The sequence below is a fragment of the Ranitomeya imitator genome, chromosome 4, assembly GCF_032444005.1.
Source record: "Ranitomeya imitator isolate aRanImi1 chromosome 4, aRanImi1.pri, whole genome shotgun sequence".
NCBI classification, from domain to species: Eukaryota; Metazoa; Chordata; class Amphibia; order Anura; family Dendrobatidae; genus Ranitomeya; species Ranitomeya imitator.
Genome location: NC_091285.1, coordinates 281191755 through 281218561, shown reverse-complemented (window position 1 = coordinate 281218561; position 26807 = coordinate 281191755). Strand labels below are relative to the sequence as shown.

General features: G+C 42.7%; 1 protein-coding gene across 3 annotated transcripts in view; it reads right to left on the bottom strand.

The window, feature by feature from the left end:
- Positions 1–26807, bottom strand: part of MSRB3 (methionine sulfoxide reductase B3) — a 374121-nt gene that overhangs the window by 281068 nt on the left and 66246 nt on the right. The window contains exons 2-3 of one of the 3 annotated variants that reach the window (XM_069764686.1): positions 21176–21265; positions 17175–17302 (exon numbers count right to left, since the gene is read on the bottom strand). The exons of 1 other annotated variant lie outside the window; for it this stretch is intronic. In XM_069764686.1, the coding sequence (XP_069620787.1) occupies positions 17175–17250 (76 nt within the window). In that variant the 5' untranslated portion in view covers positions 17251–17302; positions 21176–21265. The remainder of the gene's footprint in view (positions 1–17174; positions 17303–21175; positions 21266–26807) is intronic. One more of the 3 variants, XM_069764685.1, reaches the window with a different exon arrangement.

Genomic DNA, 26807 nt, shown 5'->3' with positions numbered 1-26807 from the left:
TTCGTCCTGAGTACGCTGATACCCCGTATGTTGGGGGAAACCAACGTTTGAGCGCATGGCAGAGCTCGGGAGGGAAGGAGCGCCATTTGGAATGCAGACTTAGATGGAATGGTCTGCAGACGTCACATTGCGTTTGCAGAACCCCTAATGTACCTAAACAGTAGAAACCCCCCACAAGTGACCCCATATTGGAAACTAGACCCCCCAGGGAACTAATCTAGATGTGTTGTGAGAACTTTGAACCCCCAAGTGTTTCACTACAGTTTATAACGCAGAGCCGTGAAAATAAAAAATCTTTTTTTTTCCCACAAAAAATATGTTTTAGCCCCGAGTTTTGTATTTTCCCAAGGGTAGCAGGAGAAATTGGACCCCAAAAGTTGTTGTCCTATTTGTCCTGAGTACGCTGATACCCCATATGTTGGGGTAAACCCCTGTTTGGGCACACGGGAGAGCTCGGAAGGGAAGAAGCACTGTTTTACTTTTTCAACGCAGAATTGGCTGGAATTGAGATCGGACGCCATGTCGCGTTTGGAGAGCCCCTGATGTGCCTAAACAGTGGAAACCCCCCAATTATAACTGAAACCCTAATCCAAACACATCCCTAACCCTAATCCCAACAGTAACCCTAACCACATCTCTAACCCTGACACACCCCTAACCCTAATCCCAACCCTATTCCCAACCGTAAATGTAATCTAAACCCTAACTGTAACTTTAGCCCCAACCCAAACTGTAGCCCTAGCCCTAACCCTAGCCCTAATCCTAACCCTAGCCCTAACCCTAGCCCTAACCCTAGCCCTAACCCTAACCCTAGCCCTAATGGGAAAATGGAAATAAATACATTTTTTTAATTTTTCCCTAACTAAGGGGGTGATGAAGGGGGGTTTGATTTACTTTTATAGCGGGTTTTTTAGCGGATTTTTATGATTGGCAGCCGTCACACACTGAAAGACGCTTTTTATTGCAAAAAATATTTTTTGCGTTACCACATTTTGAGAGCTATAATTTTTCTATATTTTGGTCCACAGAGTCATGTGAGGTCTTGTTTTTTGCGGGACGAGTTGATGTTTGTATTGGTAACATTTTCGGGCACGTGACATTTTTTGATCGCTTTTTATTCCGATTTTTGTGAGGCAGAATGACCAAAAACCAGCTATTCATAAATTTCTTTTGGGGGAGGCGTTTATACCGTTCCATGTTTGGTAAAATTGATGAAGCAGTTTTATTCTTCGGGTCAGTACGATACAGCGACACCTCATTTATATCATTTTTTTTATGTTTTGGCGCTTTTATACGATAAAAACTATTTTATAGAAAAAATAATTATTTTTGCATCGCTTTATTCTCAGGACTATAACTTTTTTATTTTTTTGCTGATGATGCTGTATGGCGGCTCGTTTTTTGCGGGACAAGATGACGTTTTCAGCGGTACCATGGTTAGTTATATCTGTCTTTTTGATCGTGTGTTATTCCACTTTTTGTTCGGCGGTATGATAATAAAGCGTTGTTTTTTGCCTCGTTTTTTTTTTTTTTTCTTACGGTGTTTACTGAAGGGGTTAACTAGTGGGCCAGTTTTATAGGTCGGGCCGTTACGGACGCGGTGATACTAAATATGTGTACTTTTATTGTTTTTTTTTTTTTTTTTAGATAAAGAAATGTATTTATGGGAATAATATTTTTATTTTTTTTTTCATTATTTTGGAATATTTTTTTTAATTTTTTTTTACACATTTGAAATTTTTTTTTTTAACTTTTTTACTTTGTCCCAGGGGGGGACATCACAGATCAGTGATCTGACAGTTTGCACAGCACTCTGTCAGATCACTGATCTGACATGCAGCGCTGCACCCTTCACAGTGCCTGCTCTGAGCAGGCTCTGTGAAGCCACCTCCCTCCCTGCAGGACCCGGATCCGCGGCCATCTTGGATCCGGGGCTGGAGGGAGCAGGGAGGGAGGTGAGACCCTCGCAGCAACGCGATCACATCGCGTTGCTCCGGGGGTCTCAGGGAAGCCCGCAGGGAGCCCCCTCCCTGCGTGGTGCTTCCCTGTACCGCCGGCACATCGCGATCATCTTTGATCGCGGTGTGCCGGGGGTTAATGTGCCGGGGGCGGTCCGTGACCGCTCCTGGCACATAGTGCCGGATGTCAGCTGCGATAAACAGCTGACACCTGGCCGCGATCGGCGGCGCTCCCCCCGTGAGCGCTGCCGATCGCATATGACGTACTATTGCGTCCTTGGGAAGTAAAGCCCACCCCACATGGACGCAATAGTACGTCTAATGGCAGAAAGGGGTTAATCAGACTTTTTTTTCCCCATTTTCCAGTAACACTATATGGTAAAATCAGTTGTGTAGTTCAAAAGTACAACTTGTTCAGCAAGAAACAAGCCCTCACATGGCCATATTGATGGAAAAATAAGAAAAGTTATGGTCCTGGGAAGAAGGGAAGCCCAAGGTTATGAAGGGATTAAATATTGTACCACGAGTCTCCACTATACTTAAAAATTTAGAATGAAATATACATTTAAAATGATAAATAAAAACAATTTGAATTAAACATATTAAGCAACACATATAGAGTGTGCAAACGTTTTAGGCAGTTGTGAAAACAATGCTGCAAAGTAAATGTTTGCAAAAACAAAAGTATTAGGTTGTGTGCACACGTAGCAGATTTTTCGCATTTTTTTCGCGGATTTTCGCTATAAAAACGCTATAAAACCACAAAAAAACCGCTCACATTAAGCATCCTTTTTAATAGAATACAATCCGCATTTTTTGTGCACATGCTGCATATTTTTCCTGAGCGGATTCTCATTCCAGAAAAAAATGCAGCATGTTCATTAAATTTGTGGAATCGTGGGGGTTCCGCACACCTAGGAATGCACTGATCTGCTTACTTCCCGCATGGGGCTATGCCCACCATGCGGGAAGTAAGCAGATCATGTGCGGTTGGACTCTCCTCCACGGACTAGGCACCATATAATTGTTAAAAAAAAAGAATTAAAATAAAAAAATCGTGATATACTCACCTTCGATGGCCCCCGAAGTCTTCCTGCCCCTCAGTGCTGCACGCGGCCGCTTCCGTTCCTGTAGATGGTGTGTGAAGGACCTGCGATGACGTCGCGGTCACATGACCGCGATGACATTGCGGTCACGTGACCGCGACGTCATCGAAGGTCCTGCACACACACCATCTATAGGAACAGAAGCCGCTGAGGAGATCGGCTGTTTGCGGTAGGTGAGTATAACCATTTTTTATTTTTTTTAATTATTTTTAACATTCTATCTTTTACTATTGATGCGGCATAGGCTGCATCAATAGTAAAAAGTTGGTCACACTTGTCAAACACTATGTTTGACAAGTGTGACCAACCTGTCAATCAGTTTCCCAAGCGATGCTACAGATCGCTTGGAAAACGCTAGCATTCTGCAAGCTAATTATGCTTGTAAAATGCTAGTGTTTAGCGGGAATACGCATGCCAATTCCGCATGCGATATACCTGCGGCAGGAGTTGCGGAATTGCTGTGGAAATTGCTGTGGCAATTCTGCAACGTGTGCACTTAGTCTAAATAATTAATTTTTTTAATTTCAAGCATCTTAACTGTCCCCAGTGTATTGTTAGGCTGGTTTCACATTTGCGTTTAAAAATGCAGCGTTTTAAACGCAAACACATTTGGTGAAGAAACGCATTTAAACGCGTTTAAACGTTGCGTTTTTTAGACGCAAGCGTTTTTGCATGTTTTAATACAAACGCGGCGTTTTGACGCATTTACATGCGTTTTTTCCTGCGTTTGCATTTTTGAAACGCACGATGAGAAGTGTGTGACAGCTGCCAATCATCAAAATCAACAAGAAAACCCACTATAAACAGAAATAGCTAGGGTTAGGATCCCTAGTAACTCTAGGGATCCTAACCCTAACCCAAACCCTAAGGGATCCTAACCCTAAGGGATCCTAACCCAAACGCTAAGGGATCCTAACCCTAAGCCTAAGGGATCCTAACCCTAACCCTAAGGGATCCTAACCCTAAGGGATCCTAAGCCTAACCCAAACCCTAAGGGATCCTAACCCTAAGGGATCCTAACCCTAACCCTAAGGGATCCTAACCCTAACCCAAACGCTAAGGGATCCTAACCCTAACCCAAACCCTAAGGGATCCTAACCCTAACCCAAACGCTAAGGGATCCTAACCCAAACCCAAACGCTAAGGGATCCTAACCCTAACCCAAACCCTAAGGGATCCTAACCCTAACCCTAAGGGTTAGGATCCCTTAGGGTTTGGGTTAGGATCCCTTAGGGTTAGGATCCCTTGGGGTTTGGGTTAGGATCCCTTAGGGTTTGGGTTAGGATCCCTTAGGGTTTGGGTTAGGGTTGGCTTAGGGTTAGGGTTGGCTTATCAGTGTGTTTTCTTGTGTTTTTCTATTAAAACGCATGCGTTTAAAAATGCATGCAAACACATGTGCTTAAAAACGCATGCGTTTACATAGACATCAATACGTTTTTTTGCCGCGAAAAAACGCATGCTAGAAATTACTACATGTTGCCTTTCTGCAACAAAACGCATGCATAGAAACGATACATGCGTCGTCAAAACGTGGCAAAACGCACACAAAAAACCGCATGATCATACAGACTTGTTCACTGTGCAAGTAGCCCATGTGTTCCTGTTTCCATAATTGTTCTCTTGTGTCTACAAGACTGGGGAGTTCCACCACTCCTCTTGGGCTATCTGCACAAAAGCTGTTCTACCCTGTATGCACACATGGATTTTTCCTCTCTGAACCCTGTTCACACAGGTTATATACAGATGATCAGGTTTTTAAATACATCAGATAGGGATTGCATACATTAGTTAGGACTGCTCTGATAAGGGTATACCGTGAAGATTGGTAGAGCAGCTTAGTATACATTTTTTGCAAAAAACGTATCAACCAAATACCCTGTTTTTTACATCTTTTACTGGCACTTGCGGATTACTGCAACATTTTTTCAAACTGAGTGTTTTTGGTTTTACTATTCTCTTTTGTGTCTTTAGAAATTACTACATGTTGCCTTTCTGCAACAAAACGCATGCATAGAAACGATACATGCGTCGTCAAAACGTGGCAAAACGCACACAAAAAACCGCATGCGTTTTTAATGTTAAGTATAGGGAAAAAAAACGCATGCTTTTTTTTGCATTTTTTAGTGCTAAAACGCAAATGTGAAACCAGCCTTAGTGATGCAATGTGCATCATAAATACATTTTTCCATTAAAGTTTGATCATGTGAAAAAAGCACTTTATATAGTTAGATCGTACCTGCTCAATTAGTCATAGGGGAGTGCCTAATATTCTATTCAGTCGTGGGCGTCACCACCCACTCAATTTGATTTAATTCCATGATTCCATGGTGTCGACGTCACTGGAATCCCACGTTTGCGAAGTATGGCGCTTGGAGACGCACTTGCGCAGTGCGAGCGTGGGGCCAGCTGCACTTGCGCAGTGTTGAGCGGAGAGCAACGCATCATGGTGCATGCACGGCTCCCCGTTCAACACTACGCAAGTGTGGCTCCCCGCTTAACACTGCATAAGTGGGGTGAGCTCCACGCTGCACACTGCGTAAGCGCGGCTGCCCGCTCACCACTGTGTAAAAGCGGCTCCAAGGGCCACAATGCAGAAGCGTGGGATTCCAGCGACGTTGGTGCAACAAAGGAGATCAATCAAATTGAGAGGGCGGCGACCCCCGTTGCTGAACAGAAAATGAAGCACCTTGCATCACTAACAACGCACTGGGGACAGTTTAGATGCTTGAAATGCAAAGGCAGGTTCCCTTTAACATAATGCAAAGTTAATGAGCAAAGTAGACATTTTAAACAAATTAATATTTGGTTTGATCACCCCGTTAACTGCATGAATGCATCTATTCTTCTAGATGCACTTGTACAATGATTTTTAAAGGAAATGAGCACAGAAGTTGTGCCAAACATCTTGGGGAACTAGCCATAGGAGTTCTATGGATGTAGGCTTGCGTAAATCCTTCTGTCTCTTTATGCAATCCCACACAGACTTGATGATGTTGAGATCAGTACTGTGTGAAGGCCATATTATTACTTTGAGGACTCCTTGCTCTTCTGTATGCTGAAGATCATTATAAATGACATTGGTTGTATGTTTGGGGTTGTTTTCCGCTGCAGAATACATTTTCTTGAATGATGCATCTGCCTGTATTTCTCATCATTGAGGATGCTGACCAAAAAAATGGGAACATTGAGAACTGTAGGCACCTCAGTTTCTATTTTTTGCATCAAAGCTGAGTCACTTGGCTTTGTTTCCATGTCAGAGTTATGGTTGTTGGCTGCAATTATTCCATGAAGATAACTTCTGGCCAAACATCACTGAACAGTCAATGAATGTAACTGGTTCCCACTGGTTGTTGCCAGTTCTGAGCTGGTGCCACTGCTGGAAATCTTCAAATTTTGAAGGGATGTAAGCATGTTATGTCTTTAGCTATAGGATAAAGCAGTTTATTTGGCAAAGTGCTAGAAATCTGTACTATAATGATTGCCTGCAGGCAACAGTTAAGCAGTGGAAGTTCCTTGGTAGTTTGGGGCACCACCAAATATTGATTTGATTTAGGTTTCTGTTTTATTCACTTAATTTATTTTTCTCAAATAATAAAATGGAAACCACTAACACATACTTTTTATGTGTTATTTTCTTTTACTGGGGCAGCATTTCTTAGGTTGCTCACCCAATAGCTTTGTGAATTGTATCCAGACAGATCTACCAGGGGGAACACTCATTTGTGTCTTTAGTGTCATTATCGTCAGATTACTATACTCAGTATATCACAGTTCTGCTAATGGAATTTTACAATGCAGTCCTTGAAGTATGTCCACATTAGCAGCAATAAATGCAAGTTTTCTTTTTAACATATCATTTTTTGTAACCACAGATAACATAAGGCACTCAGTAATGATCAAATGAAGATCCTTTTACACCTGTGAACTTTCTTACATCCTATGCTTACGACCGATAGCACACGCAAACTCACTGCAAATAACAACAATACATGCAACGTACAAGTGATGCAGGCAACAATCAATGTGAAAGCAGAAAAACACATGGTAGGTGAGAGCCCCTAACAAACAGAAATAAGTAAATAACTCTTTATAATAGGTCTCCAAAGCCTGGGTGGTCTGCTGCAGCAAATGTACCTGAAGATGTCAGTAGAAGCACTATTCAATAGATTTTGAGACATACAGGAAGAAATAAGAGATGAAAAGTTATGTCTTACAAACTCTAAGCTTTGAATGTGACTTCTAATTATTTATAAAGAAATATGTTTTATGGAATCACAAACGGGGTATTTCCAGTTCACCCCATGTTTTTGTGGTTCAGCATAGCAGGAGGAATTCTTTGCTTTATTCTGATATCTGGAATGCATTAAAGATCTGCTAAGCCATTTTCATTGTTTCTAATGCTGGAACAGGTCTGTGATATCTCAGGAAATAGTCTATTTGTGAGCAAACTTTGTGTGTGTGATACATTAACTCTTAGTCTACTGGCATTGTGCACAATACATACATACAATTGCTCAGCAAGGTGTAGATCAAAACGTCTGGACAAAAATAAGTATATACTGCCATCTACTGGAAAGCAGCTCTTGATCTACAACAATGTTAGAGGGCCGGTCAGCACTCCTTACAAGTGTTTTAGTAAATATGTGCTTTCTCAAAAGTAAAACAAACAAACTAAACAATGCTGTTGTAATAAATAGGTGAAACCAATTCCTTTCTCAATAATATGCATAACGTTTTATGTGGCATACAAATATGGCCACATAGTGAGGAAAACATTTTTATGTATGATGGGATACCACAGCTGCTGTATGGTGGTGGCATTGGTAGGGGTGATGGGTGTCAAAGCCCATCCAATCTTTTATTGATGACATATCTTGAAGATAAGTTATCAATATAAGAGTCAGAGCAAATGATAAGATATAACAGGCAAAGCAAAGGCAAATTATTCAATACCCAGGAAGACTGTAATTTACAATGCTGTTATTAGCGTCCTTATTCTGCGCCTAGAAACCTGACATGGAAGGAAATAGGCCACTATTAAATTTATTTCCCTTACTAACAAAAAAAAAGTTAATCTACAGTATTAAAAAAAAGCAAATAAAGACATTATTGAAGATCACCTCAATTCATTTATATCGGCTCTGCTTGCAACATAGCAGGTAAAGAAGCTCCCCAGCGGTGAGAACAAAAACTATAAAAAAATCTCAGCTTTCTGGACCACTCTGAATATGATAATAATTAATGACGGAGGTTAAGTCAAAGAAACCTAAATACTCACATGTCCGAGTTTACATAGCAATGCCGACTGTTGAAATACAACCTTGTTTAAAAGAAAGAAAAGCTAATAGGGCAATGCTGGCAACTAGAGAACCCTACAAAGCTCCTTTCCTACATGGAGGAACATATTGGCAATTTATGTGTGCACATCTAATGATGAGGATCTGTAAAGTGCTTCACCATCAGCACTTTTTGTACAGTATAAAAATGTCTGTGTAGATCATGGTGAAAGGTTGTTACTGTTAGACTCTTCCAAAAAAGTTAAGATTTCAAATACTAACAAATTTACCAAATTCTAAGGAACAGTGCTCTTTACTGACATTGGTCAAGATATGTGATATTGTAGCCAAATAATTACATTTCATAAAAAAAATGTTCCCAGCAGTAATCAAAGGTGCATTTATATTGTATGATTATCATGAACGAGCGTTCCTAGAAACACTTCTTTCACAATAATAGTACAGACTAAACAGGCTGCCAATCACCTGACAAATAAGCAAAACACTTGTTCAATTAGTTAAATGAGCTTTCGGTTTGTGCAAAAGTTCATAGTTCTCAACTGCACATCATCCTGTGTGAACATTGCCTGCTCTGGCGAGAACAATGCCAGGCTAAGTGCACTGAACAACCTATTTATTAGGCTATGCTCCCACGATGAGTATTTAGTGAGTTTTTGATGTTGCAAATTTTCGAAAAAACGCAAGTAACCTATCACTTAAAAGGTGCAGAAAAGTGTAGACAATCTGCAACATCAAAAACTCACCAAATACTTGTGGGAACATAGCCTGAGAGATTGTTGTGTGCATCTGATGTTCACTGACTCCCTGTGTAAACAGGCTACTGCATGACTGCCAACTGGGAAACAAGTTGTTTAATGCTGCACAAACTTTGTCAGCTGCTTGAAACCTGCTGACAGTGCTAAATAGGAGAGGAAGAGAGGCATGAACAGGGACCGGAATGTCATTTTTGTTTTTTATCTAATATATATTTTTAGAAAAATATACTTTCTCCATTCACTGGTATAGTCTGCCTTCAGTGAACACAGAAATTCCCATTTCTGAGATAGGGGATGATGGTTGGTGGAAATTCTATGGAGAACTGTAAGGCTATGTGCCCACGTTGCGGATAAGTGTGTGGATTTTTCTGCACCATTTTTGAAAAATCCACAGGTAAAACACCCTGCGGATTTAGTGCGGATTCCACCTGCGGTTTGTTAGGTATCGAGTTCCCGCCTTTGCACAGAGGGAATCTCGAACCATCTCTGCTGCGGTCTCCCATTCTTCTCCAGCCGCAGTGGAGTCTGCTCAGCGGAGACATCGGTCCCAGCATCTTGCTCAGTCTCACTCTGTGCATAGGGTTATGTTGTGAATTCTGTGGCTGAATTCACTCCTGTGGTCACAAGTGGTACTGCAGCTTCTGAGCTTCCTCCCTCAGGTGTTCTGGTGAGCTCGTTAACTGCTTCATTACTTAACTCCGCCTGATGCTGCTATCCTTGCTCCTTGTCAATGTTTCAGTGTTGGATCTGAGCTTCTCCTGATTGTTCCTGTGACCTGCTGCTCTGTATAGCTAAGTGCTTTTTGCTTTTTTGTTGCTTTTTTTTCTGTCCAGCTTGTCTTTTGTTTTGCTGGAAGCTCTGAGACGCAAAGGGTGTACCGCCGTGCCGTTAGTTCGGCACGTTGGTTTTTTTTTGCCCCCTTTGCGTGGTTTTGCTTTAGGGTTTTTTGTAGACTGCAAGGTTCGCTTTACTATCCTCGCTCTGTCCTAGAATATCGGGCCCCACTTTGCTGAATCTATTTCATCCCTACGTTTTGTCTTTTCATCTTACTCACAGTCATTATATGTGGGGGGCTGCCTTTTCCTTTGGGGAATTTCTCTGGGGCAAGTCAGGCCTATTTTTCTATCTTCAGGCTAGCTAGTTTCTTAGGCTGTGCCGAGTTGCCTAGGTAGTTGTTAGGCGCAATCCACAGCCGCTTTTAGTTGTGTTTAGGATAGGATCAGGTGTGCAGTCTATAGAGTTTCCACGTCTCAGAGCTCGTTCTTGTATTTTTGGGTATTTGTCAGATCACTGTGTGCGCTCTGATCGCTAAGCACACTGTGTTTCTGGATTGCCTTCATAACACCTGTCATTAGCAAACATAACAGTACAAGGAGCCAAACTAATGATTCTCAATAGAGGGAAAGAAAAAGTTCTGACATCATTTTTTTTTTTTTTTCTGCTCTGTGTTCACTTTTTTTTTTTTTTCCCCTAGACATTTGGGTGATTCTGGACACAGGTGTGGACATGGATATTCAGGGTCTGTGCTCTTCAAAGGATAATCTCGTTATAAATGTACAAAAAATTCAAGATACTAATGATCAGAAATCTATGTTAGAACCAAGAATTCCTATTCCTGATTTGTTTTTTGGAGATAGAACTAAGTTTCTAAGTTTCAAAAATAATTGTAAGCTATTTCTGGCCTTGAAACCTCATTCTTCTGGTAATCCTATTCAACAGGTTTTGATTATTATTTCTTTTTTGCGCGGCGACCCTCAAGACTGGGCATTTTCTCTTGTGCCAGGAGACCCTGCATTGAGTAGTGTCGATGCGTTTTTCCTGGCGCTCGGATTGCTGTACGATGAGCCTAATTCAGTGGATCAGGCTGAGAAAAATTTGCTGGCTTTGTGCCAGGGTCAGGATGATATAGAAGTATATTGTCAGAAATTTAGGAAATGGTCAGTACTCACTCAGTGGAATGAATCTGCGCTGGCAGCTTTGTTCAGAAAGGGTCTCTCTGAGGCTCTTAAGGATGTCATGGTGGGATTTCCTATGCCTGCTGGTTTGAATGAGTCTTTGTCTTTGGCCATTCAGATCGGTCGACGCTTGCGCGAGCGTAAATCTGTGCACCATTTGGCGGTACTGCCTGAGGTTAAACCTGAGCCTATGCAGTGCGATAGGACTATGACTAGAGTTGAACGGCAGGAATACAGACGTCTGAATGGTCTGTGTTTCTACTGTGGTGATTCCACTCATGCTATTTCTGATTGTCCTAAGCGCACTAAGCGGTCCGCTAGGTCTGCCGTCATTGGTACTGTACAGTCCAAATTCCTTCTGTCCATTACCTTGATATGCTCTTTGTCGTCGTTTTCTGTCATGGCGTTTGTGGATTCGGGCGCTGCCCTGAATCTGATGGATTTGGATTATGCTAAACGTTGTGGGTTTTTCTTGGAGCCTTTGCGGTGTCCTATTCCATTGAGAGGAATTGATGCTACACCTTTGGCCAAGAATAAACCTCAATACTGGGCCCAGCTGACCATGTGCATGGCTCCTGCACATCAGGAAGTTATTCGCTTTCTGGTGTTGCATAATCTGCATGATGTGGTCGTGTTGGGGTTGCCATGGCTACAAACCCATAATCCAGTATTGGATTGGAATTCCATGTCGGTATCCAGCTGGGGTTGTCAGGGGGTACATGGTGATGTTCCATTTTTGTCGATTTCGTCATCCACCCCTTCTGAGGTCCCAGAGTTCTTGTCTGATTATCAGGATGTATTTGAAGAGCCCAAGTCCGATGCTCTACCTCCGCATAGGGATTGTGATTGTGCTATCAATTTGATTCCTGGTAGTAAATTCCCTAAAGGTCGATTATTTAATTTATCCGTGCCCGAACACGGCGCTATGCGCAGTTATGTGAAGGAATCCCTGGAGAAGGGACATATTCGCCCATCGTCATCACCACTGGGAGCAGGGTTCTTCTTTGTAGCCAAGAAGGATGGTTCGCTGAGACCGTGTATTGATTACCGCCTTCTTAATAAGATCACTGTTAAATTTCAGTATCCCTTGCCATTGTTATCTGACTTGTTTGCTCGGATTAAGGGGGCTAGTTGGTTCACTAAGATAGATCTTCGTGGTGCGTATAATCTGGTGAGAATCAGGCAAGGAGATGAATGGAAAACTGCATTCAATACGCCCGAGGGTCATTTTGAGTATCTAGTGATGCCGTTCGGACTTGCCAATGCTCCATCTGTGTTTCAGTCTTTTATGCATGACATCTTCCGTGAGTATCTGGATAAATTCCTGATTGTTTACTTGGATGACATTTTGATCTTCTCAGATGATTGGGAGTCTCATGTGAAGCAGGTCAGAATGGTTTTTCAGGTCCTGCGTGCTAACTCTTTGTTTGTGAAGGGATCAAAGTGTCTCTTCGGTGTGCAGAAAGTTTCATTTTTGGGGTTCATCTTTACTCCTTCTACTATCGAGATGGATCCAGTTAAGGTCCAAGCCATCCAGGATTGGATTCAGCCGACATCTCTGAAAAGTCTGCAAAAGTTCCTGGGCTTTGCTAATTTTTATCGTCGCTTCATCTGTAATTTTTCTAGCATTGCCAAACCATTGACCGATTTGACCAAGAAGGGTGCTGATTTGGTTAATTGGTCTTCTGCTGCTGTGGAAGCTTTTCAGGAGTTGAAGCGTCGTTTTTGTTCTGCCCCTGTGTTGTGTCAGCCAGATGTTTCTCTTCCGTTCCAGGTCGAGGTTGATGCTTCTGAGATTGGAGCAGGGGCGGTTTTGTCACAGAGAGGTTCTGATTGCTCAGTGATGAAACCATGTGCTTTCTTTTCCAGGAAGTTTTCGCCCGCTGAGCGTAATTATGATGTGGGCAATCGAGAGTTGCTGGCCATGAAGTGGGCATTCGAGGAGTGGCGTCATTGGCTTGAAGGAGCTAAGCATCGCGTGGTGGTATTGACTGATCATAAGAACTTGACTTATCTCGAGTCTGCCAAGCGCTTGAATCCTAGACAGGCCCGTTGGTCGTTATTTTTTGCCCGCTTCGACTTTGTGATTTCGTACCTTCCGGGCTCTAAAAATGTGAAGGCGGATGCTCTGTCTAGGAGTTTTGTGCCCGACTCTCCGGGTTTATCTGAGCCAGCGGGTATCCTCAAGGAAGGAGTCATTGTGTCTGCCATCTCCCCTGATTTGCGGCGGGTGCTGCAAAAATTTCAGGCGAATAAACCTGATCGTTGTCCAGCAGAGAAACTGTTCGTCCCTGATAGGTGGACTAATAAACTTATCTCTGAACTTCATTGTTCGGGGTTGGCTGGTCATCCTGGAATCTTTGGTACCAGAGAGTTAGTGGCTAGATCCTTCTGGTGGCCATCTCTGTCACGGGATGTACGTACTTTTGTGCAGTCCTGTGGGATTTGTGCTAGGGCTAAGCCCTGCTGTTCTCGTGCCAGTGGGTTGCTTTTGCCCTTGCCGGTCCCAAAGAGGCCTTGGACACATATTTCGATGGATTTCATTTCTGACCTTCCCGTTTCTCAAAAGATGTCAGTCATTTGGGTGGTCTGTGATCGCTTTTCTAAAATGGTCCATCTGGTGCCCTTGGCTAAATTGCCTTCCTCCTCTGATTTGGTACCTTTGTTCTTTCAGCATGTGGTTCGGTTGCATGGCATTCCTGAGAATATTGTTTCTGACAGAGGTTCCCAGTTTGTTTCAAGGTTCTGGCGAGCCTTTTGTGGTAGGATGGGCATTGACCTATCCTTTTCCTCGGCTTTCCATCCTCAGACTAATGGCCAGACCGAACGAACCAATCAGACCTTGGAAACATATCTGAGATGTTTTGTTTCTGCAGACCAGGATGATTGGGTGTCCTTTTTGCCGTTGGCTGAGTTCGCCCTTAATAATCGGGCCAGCTCGGCTACCTTGGTTTCTCCATTTTTTTGATATTCTGGGTTCCATCCTCGTTTCTCTTCAGGACAGGTTGAGTCTTCGGACTGTCCTGGTGTGGATTCTGTGGTGGATAGGTTGCAGCAGATCTGGACTCAGGTAGTGGACAATTTGATCTTGTCCCAGGAGAAAGTTCAACTTTTCGCTAATCGCAGACGCCGTGTGGGTCCCCGACTTCGTGTTGGGGATCTGGTTTGGTTATCTTCTCGTCATATTCCTATGAAGGTTTCCTCTCCTAAATTTAAACCTCGTTTTATTGGTCCGTATAGGATTTCTGAGGTTCTCAATCCTGTGTCTTTTCGTTTGACCCTCCCAGACTCCTTTTCCATACATAATGTATTCCATAGGTCGTTGTTGCGGAGATACGTGGCACCTATGGTTCCATCTGTTGAGCCTCCTGCCCCGGTTTTGGTGGAGGGGGAATTGGAGTATATTGTGGAGAAGATTTTGGATTCTCGTGTTTCTAGACGGAAACTCCAGTATCTGGTTAAATGGAAGGGTTATGCTCAGGAAGATAATTCCTGGGTTTTTGCCTCTGATGTTCATGCTTCCGATCTTGTTCGTGCCTTTCATGCGGCTCATCCTGGTCGGCCTGGGGGCTCTGGTGAGGGTTCGGTAACCCCTCCTCAAGGGGGGGTACTGTTGTGAATTCTGTGGCTGAATTCACTCCTGTGGTCACAAGTGGTACTGCAGCTTCTGAGCTTCCTCCCTCAGGTGTTCTGGTGAGCTCGTTAACTGCTTCATTACTTAACTCCGCCTGATGCTGCTATCCTTGCTCCTTGTCAATGTTTCAGTGTTGGATCTGAGCTTCTCCTGATTGTTCCTGTGACCTGCTGCTCTGTATAGCTAAGTGCTTTTTGCTTTTTTGTTGCTTTTTTTTCTGTCCAGCTTGTCTTTTGTTTTGCTGGAAGCTCTGAGACGCAAAGGGTGTACCGCCGTGCCGTTAGTTCGGCACGGTGGGTTTTTTTTGCCCCCTTTGCGTGGTTTTGCTTTAGGGTTTTTTGTAGACTGCAAAGTTCGCTTTACTATCCTCGCTCTGTCCTAGAATATCGGGCCCCACTTTGCTGAATCTATTTCATCCCTACGTTTTGTCTTTTCATCTTACTCACAGTCATTATATGTGGGGGGCTGCCTTTTCCTTTGGGGAATTTCTCTGGGGCAAGTCAGGCCTATTTTTCTATCTTCAGGCTAGCTAGTTTCTTAGGCTGTGCCGAGTTGCCTAGGTAGTTGTTAGGCGCAATCCACAGCCGCTTTTAGTTGTGTTTAGGATAGGATCAGGTGTGCAGTCTACAGAGTTTCCACGTCTCAGAGCTTGTTCTTGTATTTTTGGGTATTTGTCAGATCACTGTGTGCGCTCTGATCGCTAAGCACACTGTGTTTCTGGATTGCCTTCATAACACCTGTCATTAGCAAACATAACAGGGTTACTGCTGCTTTTCCAGCTTCTGCCACTGAAGCCAGTGCTGGTCAGCGGCGAGCAGATGCTTTTGGGACCAAGTCCTGCTTTTCCCCTTCTGAGCATGCCCAGGGCAAGATCTCCCGTGGAGATCGAGGGTCACATGCTCAGATACTGCAGCAGATCCCATTGGTCCTCCAGGAAGGTCCTGACCTGAAGGTGCTCAACTTCTGTGGCAGCCTCTCATTGGTCCTTCTAGGAAGGTCCTGTACATGCTGCAGCTATAAAAGGTTCGCATGACCATGCACTAGTGTAAACTTGTAAACGTGTGTGTTGATGTGTGAAAGTCGTTCATTAATTATCCCCTCCCTTGTGTATGACTGCTCGCGTAAGGTGGATGCCCGACTTAGCCATCAGCACGTAACAAAAAAAAACAGCGTCTAATTGCTGTGACCGCCAGTGCAGCGCTTTCACAGCGCTTTCCTGACCCAAGCCTGGGTGATTAGTGGCGTCCGCCAGTGCGGCACCGCACGAACTCTCGTGCATCTTTATTATTATTATTTCTGTCACTTTGATACCCAGTTGCGGTGTCGAGCGCAAGAGGTCTATATGAACTCAAATCCTGTGTCTTGGGATTGAGTTCTGAGACTCCTGTTACGCAACAGGGTTCACTTCCTTCACACAGGGTGAAGTTAACCCGTGTGTGTATCCCCATTGTACCGCCATATAATCCATCATTACTTGGCAGCAGGTTCCATCTCTGCACGGTGGACCCCGGGCTGCAGAACGCACCTAATTCTATCTTTCTTATTATTTGGTGCGTTCCGCTAGCCCTAACACGGTTTTACACCTGCGGATTCCTATTGAGGAGCAGGTGTAAAACGCTGTGGAATCCGCACAAAGAATTGGCATGCTGCGGAAAATACAACACAGCGTTTCCACGCGGTATTTTCTGCATTATGGGCACAGCGGATTTGGTTTTCCATAGGTTTACATGGTACTGTAAACTTGATGGAAAACTGCTGCGAATCCGCAGCGGCCAATCCGCTGCGGATCCGCACGCAAATCCACACCGTGTGCACATACCCTTACTGTTGTTTCAGGAGAACTTGCATTACCATGTCTCAGTCTTCCTCAAGCTCTTCCATTCCTCTCCATAAAATGATAAAAGCACCAACTGCCATGTCCTATCTCACTAATGGGAAATCTGTCTTCAATGAAGACAGATTTTAGCCATGACTTGAGAGTGAAAGATCAGTCTAGGAGGAGAAAGAAGCCAATGTATCTGATAAAATGTTAGAAAGTTGCTTATTTCCATGTGTACTATGAATTTATTAAACAACAGTTACTCTTTAATTTTTATATTCTTACTAAAGCAGTACAAAAGGAATGTTTAAAGATTTCTACCTCTCTTATGTAATCCTGTCAGCAGCTTCACAGGAAGTGGTGTGGGGGGCAGAACTGCTGACAGACTCCTTTTAGTGGTAAAGAAAGGCCTGTCTGCAGGAATATAAATGATGATCATATAGATAAGGTAACATTTATTTTTACAAATACTGTAACAATAACATTTATTACTGTAGCCTTAGATTAGTCTTTAGAAAGTCATGTATCATTCATATGTAATGTATTTCCCAATTTTATTATACTAATTTTAACTGGTTCTTTACTGCAGCAGAGTTGGAGTTGTTAAGGGCTCCCAATAAGCATCACACAACAAGTAGCAACCAGTCAACCTGAGGGAAGCCCACAGGCCCGCAGGGCCACTGGCTGGCTCTTTGTCACCAAATGGAGCAGGTTGAATGCAGACATCACTGTGATATCCTCACCAACAAAACGAAGGGGCAAAGAACAGGGACAACAGCTGAATGGGAGAAAAAGAAAGATTAATATCAGCATGACGAATGATACAAACAATACGGAGACAAGATGGTCATGACTTATTTTACAGCAGTGGTGGGCAATAACAGATGCTCAAGTATCATGTAATCAAGCAGAAGATTAAACGCTACACGTTATTCTCACTTGGTCCCCACATACAAGGTACAAACTGTGAATGTTTTACATATAAATTCTAGTCACAAAAATTAATTTGGCCACAGGAAATGTAATTAAGAATATGCCTTTGTTACAATATACAGCGATGTAATAGAGATGATTGTAAATGACTGCCCACCACTGTCTTCGAGCATCAAACACACAGTCATTTCAAATAAGGTTATCTGCAGTGATGCATTAATACCTGAAAACAGCTAATAGAAATCATAGTCTGGATAAAGCGTAACAATATACAAAATACTGTGTCAAACTGATGAAAACTGCAATCTTATTACATAAAATCATGAATGTGGTGGAGATAATGAAAAAAACATTAAAAATACATAACAGACCTTATTAACGGAGTCATAAACTTACTTAAAATCAGCCCCACTGGCAGAAATAGGGACAGACAGCTTTACTGTACACTCTTTTCTGATTCTAGACCGATTGGGAGCCTTATGGGGAAAGGGCCACTGTGGAGTTGTAGGAGATAACACTACAGACCACGGTATCATCTGCTGTGATCTTTCCATGGAAATATAGCAGATTTCATTAGTTGTACTAAATATCGCATTAAGGCTAAGTGCCCACGTTCAGAAAAGTGTGCAAAATCCTGACTACTTTCGCAGGAAATCCGCATGCGTATTTTTCGTGTTTTTCCGGAGCTTCCCAATGCAATAGCGGGAAATTGGCAAAAAATCCGCAAAATTAATGAACATGCTGCGTTTTTTCCCGCAATGCGTTATCGTGTAAAAAACGCAACATGTGCACAAAAATTGTGGAATGCATTAAAAATGATGGGATGCTTAATGTATGTGTATTTTAAGCGTTTTTGCAACGGAAAACCGTCGAAAAAACGCACAAAAAATACGGAAAAATCCGGAACGTGCGCACACAGCCTCAGTGTGTTTTTGGCATTCTGCTGCATTGATGTGGTGTTTTTAACAACATTTTTTTATACAGCCAGGTGTTACTTTAAACCCCGTTTATTACTAATGTATAGCCACAATACCTATTGTGCTCCACTCTGTCCTCCTTTCAGAGATCAGTGCCCCTTTCTCTTCTCCGTGATGGCGGATACAGAGGCGTAGGGAGCACTGTGAAAAGTCTTAACTATTATTCTCCTGACTTTCCACTGGTGTGAGATGGACAGTGATGTTTGTCTGTCATCCTGTGGATTTATGTAATTTTATTAGATGGTTGTAACTTGTATGGATGTTTGTTTTCTTTGGTCTCTAAAATTGTATTTAACCCCTTTCTGACATATGACGTACTATCCCGTCGAGGTGGGGAGGGCCCATATGACCACCGACGGCATAGTACGTCATACGTGATCGGCCGCGCTCACGGGTGGAGTGAGGCCGAGTGTCAGCTGACTATCGCAGCAGACATCCGGCACTATGTGCCAGGAGCAGTCACGTACAAACATGATCGCAGTGTTCTGGCGGTATAGGGAAGCATCGCGCAGGAAGTGGGCTCCCTGCGTGCTTCCCTGAGACCCTCGGAGCAACGCGATGTGCTCGCGTTGCTCCGAGGGTCTCCTACCTCCTTCTCCCTGCAGGCCCCGGATCCAAAATGGCCACGGGGCTGCTGCAGGGTCAAGCGCTGGTAAGCCTGCAGCCCTGCTTGTCAGCAATCTGACCTTGTAACATGAAGCCTCCCCCCCCCCGGGCAATGTTATAGTGTAAAAAAATATATATCCACACGTGTAAAAAAAAAAAAAAAATCCTAAATAAATAAAAGAAAAACATATATTGTTCCCATAAATACATTTCTTTATCTAAATAAAAAGACAATAAAAGTACACATATTTCCCACAAGTTAACCTCTTCAGTGAACACCGTAAAAAAAAAAAAAGAGGCAAAAATCAAAGCTTTATTATCATACAGCCAAACAAAAAGTGGAATAACACGTGATCAAAGATACAGATATAAATAACCATGGTACCGCTGAAAACGTCATCTTGTCCCGCAAAAAACGAGCCGCCATACAGCATCATCAGCGAAAAATTAAAAAAGTTATAGTCCTCAGAATAAAGCGATTATTAAAAATAATTATTTTTTATATAAAATAGTTTTTATCGCATAAAAGCGCCAAAACATAAAAAAAAGATATAAATGAGGTATGGTTGTAATCGTACTAACCCGAAGAATAAAACTGCTTTATCAATTTTACGAAACGCGGAACGGTATAACCCCCCCCCCCCAAAAGAAATTCTTGAATAGCTGGTTTTTGGTCATTCTGCCTCACAAAAATCGGAATAAAAAGCGATCAAAAAATGTCACATGCAAAAAATGGTACTAATAAAAATGTCAACTCGTCCCGCAAAAGAAAAGACCTCACATGACTCTGTGGACCAAAGTATGGAAAAATTACAGCTCTCAAAATGTGGGGACGCAAAAACTATTTTTTGCAATAAAAAGCGCCTTTTGGTGTCTGACAGCTGCCAATCATAAAAATTCGCTAAAAAACCCGCTATAAAAGTAAATCAAACCCCCCTTCATCACCCCCTTAGTTAGGGGAAAATAATAAAATTTAAAAAATGTATTTATTTCCATTTTCCCATTAGGGTTAGTGTTGGGGCTAGGGTTAGGGTTGGGGCTAGAGTTGGAGTTAGGGTTGGGGCTAGGGTTGGGGTTAGGGCTACAGTTAGGGTTGGGGCTAAAGTTAGGGTTAGAATTGGGGCTAAATTTAGGATTAGGGTTGGGGCTAAAGTTAGGGTTAGGATTACATTTACAGTGGGGATTAGGGTTAGGGGTGTGGTTAGGGTTATGGTTGGGATTAGTGTTAGGAGTGTGTGGGATTTAGGAGTGTGGTTAGGGTTGGGATTAGGGGTGTTCTGGGGTTAGGGGTGTAGTTGGGATTAAGGTTAGGGGTGTGGTTAGGGTTATGGTTAGAGTTGGGATTAGGGTTAGGGGTGTGTTTGGGTTAGGGTTTCAGTTAGAATTCGGGGTTTCCACTGTTTAGGCACATCAAGGGCTCTCCAAACGCGACATGGCGTCAGATCTCAATTACAGCCAATTCTGTGTTGACAAAGTAAAACAGTGCTCCCTCCCTTCCGAGCTCTCCTGTGCACCCAAACAGGGGTTTACCCCCACATATGGGTTATCAGCGTACTCGGACAAATTGCACAACAACTTTTGGGGTCCAATTTCTTCTGTTATCCTTGGGAAAATAAAAAATTGGCGGCGAAAAGATCATTTTTGTGAAAAAAATATGATTTTTTATTTTTACGGCTCTGCATTATAAACTTCTGTGAAGCACTTGGTGGGTCAAAGTGCTCAACACACATCTAGATAAGTTTCTTAGGGGGTCTACTTTCCAAAATGGTGTCACTTGTGGGGGGTTTCAATGTTTAAGCACATCAGGGGCTCTCCAAATGCAACATGGCGTCCCATCTCAATTCCAGTCAATTTTGCATTGAAAAGTCAAACGGCGCTCCTTCCCTTCTGAGCTCTGCCATGCGCCCAAACAGTGGTTTATCCCCACATATAAGGTATCGGCGTACTCAGGACAAATTGTACAACAACTTTTGGGGTCCATTTTCTCCTGTTACCCTTGGTAGAATAAAACAAATTGGAGCTGAAGTAAATTTTTTGTGAAAAAAAGTTAAATGTTAATTTTTTTAAAAACATTCCAAAAATTCCTGTGAAACACCTGAAGGGTTAATAAACTTCTTGAATGTGGTTTTGAGTACCTTGAGATGTGCAGTTTCTAGAATGGTGTCACACTTGGTTATTTTCCATCATATAGACCCCTCTAAATTACTTCAAATGTGATGTGGTCCCTAAAAACAAATGGTGTAAAAATGAGAAATTGCTGGTCAACTTTTAACCCTTATAACTCCCTAAAAAAAATAATTTGGTTCCAAAATTGTGCTGATGTAAAGTAGACATGTGGGAAATGTTACTTATTCAGTATTTTGTGTGAAATATCTCTGTGATTTAAGGGCATAAAAGTTTGAAAATTGCTAAAGTTTCAAAATTTTTGCCAAATTTCTGTGTTTTTTTTTTTTCACAAATAAATGCAGGTAATATCAAAGAAATTTTACCACTATCATGAAGTACAATATGTCACGAGAAAACAATGTAAGAATCATCAGGATCCGTGGAAGCGTTCCAGAGTTATAACCTCATAAATGGACAATGGACAGAATTGTAAAAATTCGCCCGGTCATTAACGTGCAAACCACCCTTGGGGGTAAAGGGGTTAATAAACATTGTCATATTTGCATGTTACTTTGAGACACACTGCTCTCCTTTTAATATGACATACTTGATCTATGTGCTTTGGTCAGACTTGTTCAAACATCAGTCACATGCCTTAGACTGGATTGTATTGCTCGCTTCATCGGGACATCGGATGGATGGTGCTGTGTCTATCCTGTAGCAGGGAGGGTTGGTTGAGACTTTGCACAGTTCTACCCATGCCTCTTTCATTTTGGAGACGTAGGGGGCACCGATTTCAGGACAGAGGACATTATATATAGCGATTACTGTATATAGCAGGAATGTATATTCATAATTAATATATGATTGCTTTAAAGTCCATTACATAAATTCTAAAAATCAAAGCAAAACAACTGTTTGCTTTTTATTTTCAGGGAGGACAGTGGGTGTAAATTTTAAAAACGAGAAGTGTTACAAGAAAAAATGACAGTAAAAAATGCAGTTGAAAATTCTAAAAACTTCATATATAATTTCTTTAATACAAAACATCACTCCCAAAAATTATTGCCCACATTTACTATTGCTATTATGCCTTACTTATGGCACAATTTGTGTTGTTTTTTGTAATAATATAGATGAGCAAACTGTTCAGAAAACGTTCCCCAATCTCAAATTCGGATTCAAGCTCGCTTTCAAGCGCATTTTTACTCAGTCGGCAAAAGTTGGTCACAGTTCAGTAAATCATCACATTTCAACTAATGCTTTTGCATTACATTGGCTAGGAAAGTGGTGCTGTATGATGAGCAGAGGGACCTGTTTGATGAGGGTAGGGAGTGTGGAGAGGTTAGAGTGTCTGAAGAGATCACAGGAGAGGCGAATGCTTTTTTCCCCCTTAACTGTATGTGTGTTCATTCCGGCAAATAATCAGGGCGCAGAAACCATCCACAACGTCATGGCACAAGGTCTTGTGATTGGCTGCCGAAGTTACATGTCTCTGACCATATAAAAAGTAGACATCTTGTTTTGCTGGCATCATTTGCTCAGTGTCACAGTGCAGAGAGGTCGCTCCTGTGCTAGTGCTGAAAGTAAACTTGTCATTGAAAAAGATAGAATCCTGTCCTGTGTGAAAACAATCTTCCAGCATCGAAGTAGATTGTGCAAAAGCTATGTGGCATCTCTGGAAGCCCCATTTGCTACTTCAAATCGTTTTTGCTAAAACTGTGTTTTAGTGACAAATCACAAGGCCAGATTTCCACTTAAAAATCTTTAGGCCTAATATTGGGGTGCAGCCACAAGGCCCAAATAGCTACTCCAAATTGTTTGTGCTAAAACTGTGTTTCAGTGGCAAATCAGAAGGCCACATTTCCACTGAAAAATCGTTAGGCCTAATATTGGGGTGCAGCCTGGTGGGCCAATTAGCTACTCTAAATCGTTTGCGATAAAACTGTATTTCAGTGGCAAAACAGAAGGCCAGATTTCCACTTAAAAATCGTTAGGCCTAATATAGTGGTGCAGACACGAGGCCCAATTAGCTACTCAAAATCATTTGTGCTAAAACTGTGATTCAGTGGCAAAAAAGAAGGCCAGATTTACATGCAAAAATTACTAGGCCTAATATAGTGGGGCAGCCACAAGGTCCAATTATCTACTCCAAATCCTCTGTGCAAAAAAAAACCTGTGCTTCACTGGCAAAATCAAAAGCCCAGATTTCCACTTAAAAATCAGTCAGCCTAATATAGTGGTGCAGCCACAAGGCCCAATTAGCTACTCAAAATCATTTGTGTTAAAACTGTGTTTCAGTGTCAAATCAGGAAAGATTTCCACTTAAAAATTGTTAGGCCTAATATAGTGGTGCAGCCACGAGGCCCAATAACCTACTCCAAATCGTTTGTGCTAAAACTGAGATTCAATGACAAATCAGACGTCCATATTTGAAAATATAATTTTTTTGTGCTGAAACAATGCCACATTTTGGCAGAATAATATGCTGTGCTGGTAATATTTTGGCCTTGGCAGGAGTCCACATTTAAAAATATAAATTCTTTGTGGTAATACTCCAGAAAAATACTTTGTGTTGGTTACACCTTTTGCCATACATAAGTTCACATTTGAAAATACAAATTGCTTGTGCCAATATCAAAGCCATGAGTTCACATTTCTGAATCTAGATTGAATCCCCAAAACTAGGTGTTTAGTAGTTTAGTATTCCAAGCCCTGTTGTCTAGTAGTTTAGTTCTCCATCCTCAGGTGTGTAGTGGTTTATTTATCCAACTTTAGGTATTTAGTAGTTTATTTCTCCAAGCCCTGTTGTCTAGTAGTTTAGTTCTCCATCTTCAGGTGTGTAGTAGTTTAGTTATCCAACTTTAGGTATGTAGTAGTTTATTTCTCCAAGCCCTGTTGGAGTTTAGTTCTCCTTAAGGTGTGAGGTGGTTTAGTTCTTCATCCCCATGTGCCCTGCAAGCCTTAGGGATACCAAGACTTGTGGAGCAGCCCCTTCCCCGCCTGCCCCCACAGCCACCAGAGTCACCCAGTGCCCAGTCAGAGTGATGTAACACTCCTGTCCATGCTTGCTCGTCCAGGTGTCAGTGTTGAAATGCACCCTGTCAAAATTTTTTTCAAGGAACAAGTGATGTTGTTTGCGACATGCTGGTATAGCGCAGGCACATCTTTCTTAGAGATGGCGACTGGGCAACTGGTACTGGGGGACTGCGACAGCCATCAGCTTTTGTAAACCTTCTGTATCCACAAGGCGGAAAGGCTGCATTTCTGTGGCCACCAGATTTGATTGGCCATCCAATTATCATAGCGGTCACAGGCCAGGAGTCACGCAGAACCATTCGCTGTGAACTTTGGAGGGAAGCGCTCTCAGCTGGCCCCTATCGTCCAGACAATCACACGATTGGGCGACGATCAACCGAGGAGGCCCCAGGCTATTCCCAATAATTAGTTATCGGAAAAACTAACGGTGATCGCACGGCATATACACCTCCGGATTACAATGCATGGAATATGTATATATACCGCCATACGATCACTGCTAACTCCACAATCCTCGCTACCACCAATCCTGCTTTTAAGAAAATAAATAAATACAGGCCCATTGGAAGCCATCCTTCTTTTGAGGTTCACAAATTCAGGGTTTCCATCCTCTCTCCCTCAGAGTAGCGGTCATATACCGTTCCCCAGGCTCACCCACCCACTTCCTTGATCACTTTTCTGCCTTGCTGCCACACTTTATGTCCTCAGAAATGCCAACCCTTATCCTAGGGTGTCCTTCAACAGCCCCACCTCCCCAACTGCATGCCAGCTTCTATCTCTGCCCACTTATCGTGGGCTCTCAAAACTTTCAACCTCTGAGACACACAAAGACCCCTGATCTGGTCTTTGTCCTGCTCTGTTCAATCTCCTACCTTAATAATTCATCTCTTCCCCAAGAAATTAGGACTAACCACAACTTACACCTTTTTAGGCACTCCTTAATAACACGTCTGTTTAGGGCGGCCTATCATGCTCCCTAATCAAAGTCCTTTTTTATACATAGCCTCTTTTCTACTTCTTTGAACATAATTTGCCATCAACTCAACCAAACCCGTAAGCACTACAACCATTGGCTTGTGACTACCTCATGCAGCCTTTATCTATCCCCCATTTCCTCAGGATGGCTGGACCATCATTATAAATAAGCACCTGTACTTTGTGTCACCCACACCTCATTGTAGATTGTAATCTCTGAAGAGCAGGGTCGTCATTATTTTGGCTTTAATTGTTGGATTATCATTTATAGTGATGAGCGAGTGTACTCTTTGCTCGGGTTTTCCCGAGCACGCTCGGGTGACTTCCGAGTGTTTGTTATTGCTCGGCGATATAGTTTTCATCGCCTCAGTTGCATGATTTACGGCTTCCAGATACGCTGAATACATGTGAGGAATGCCTGTTTGTTAGGGAATTCCCACATGTATTCAAGTGTATCTGGAAGCCATAAATCATGCAACTGAGGCGATGAAAACTGTATCTCCGAGCAATAACAAATACTCGGAGGTCACCCGAGCGTGCTCGGGAAAACCCGAGCAACGAGTACACTCGCTCATCACTAATCATTAACTTTGTAACTTATGACTATTTTATATGAACTGCTGACTTGAAAAACTCTGCGGAACTTGTTTGCGCTATATAAATAAAGGTTATTATTATTAGTAGGTTGAAGAAGGTGAAGTTTAATCTCTTAGCTTTGCCATGTGTAGGAAAAAACAATCTTTTATGTGACCACAACTGCACAAACGAGGGCTGGCTGCTATGCTGAGAGGGTAGAGTAGGGTGAACACGACAGACTGCTGGACTGTGAGTGAAGTGCAGGTGTGGATGTTATGGTGAATTGAGAAAGATGTGATGTGCTCAGTGTCTGAGATCAGTCAAAACAGCAGGCATTTCCACTTCCATAACAGCTGATGGGCTCTCACTCACGACTACAGCGGGTAAAATAGTGGAGGTTCCGTGGACGGTGAACTGTGCGAGAACACTTGCCACTTTTGACAGAGGAGAAAGAAGCAGTAGATAAGAATAATGGGGCAGCTGGTGGTTGGCAAGGCCAGCTAGTCCACATTTTAGGGCAATGAGATTCCCAGACAGACGGATGTTGATCACCCATGTTCCAGTTCATGCATGTACAATGATTGGATTTTTTGCCTTTACTATATTTTTTACAAAGTTGGCAGATAACGTGAGTTGAGACATCCTTAGTGGTCTCAAAAAAGACAGGCTAGCCAACCCTTGCCGTTTCTGCGAACTTCAGACCCATGACCACTGCTTGCCACAGTCAGAGATCTGAGGATGCAGTGCCAGTCATGGTTGCATCAGTCACTGTGTGGGAAGCCGCAACTTAACCTACTCCACTTCCTCCTCCGCTGATGAGCTACTCAGCTGCATGCCTCTGGGTTCACACCAAGTGGGATCTACAACCTAATCATCATCCTCTCTGTTCTCCCATTGCTCATCCTGAGAATCACCATACTCCTCTTCCTGCCCTGATAGCACAGTACAATCCACTTTCACCTCAGGTTTATGAGTCTCATCAGGATCACCTCCACCCCCCCCCCAAGGGTTAACGTCTGGTGACGAGGGTTTGGATTCTGCTTGCAGCCTACTTCGTCCACCCCCAGATCC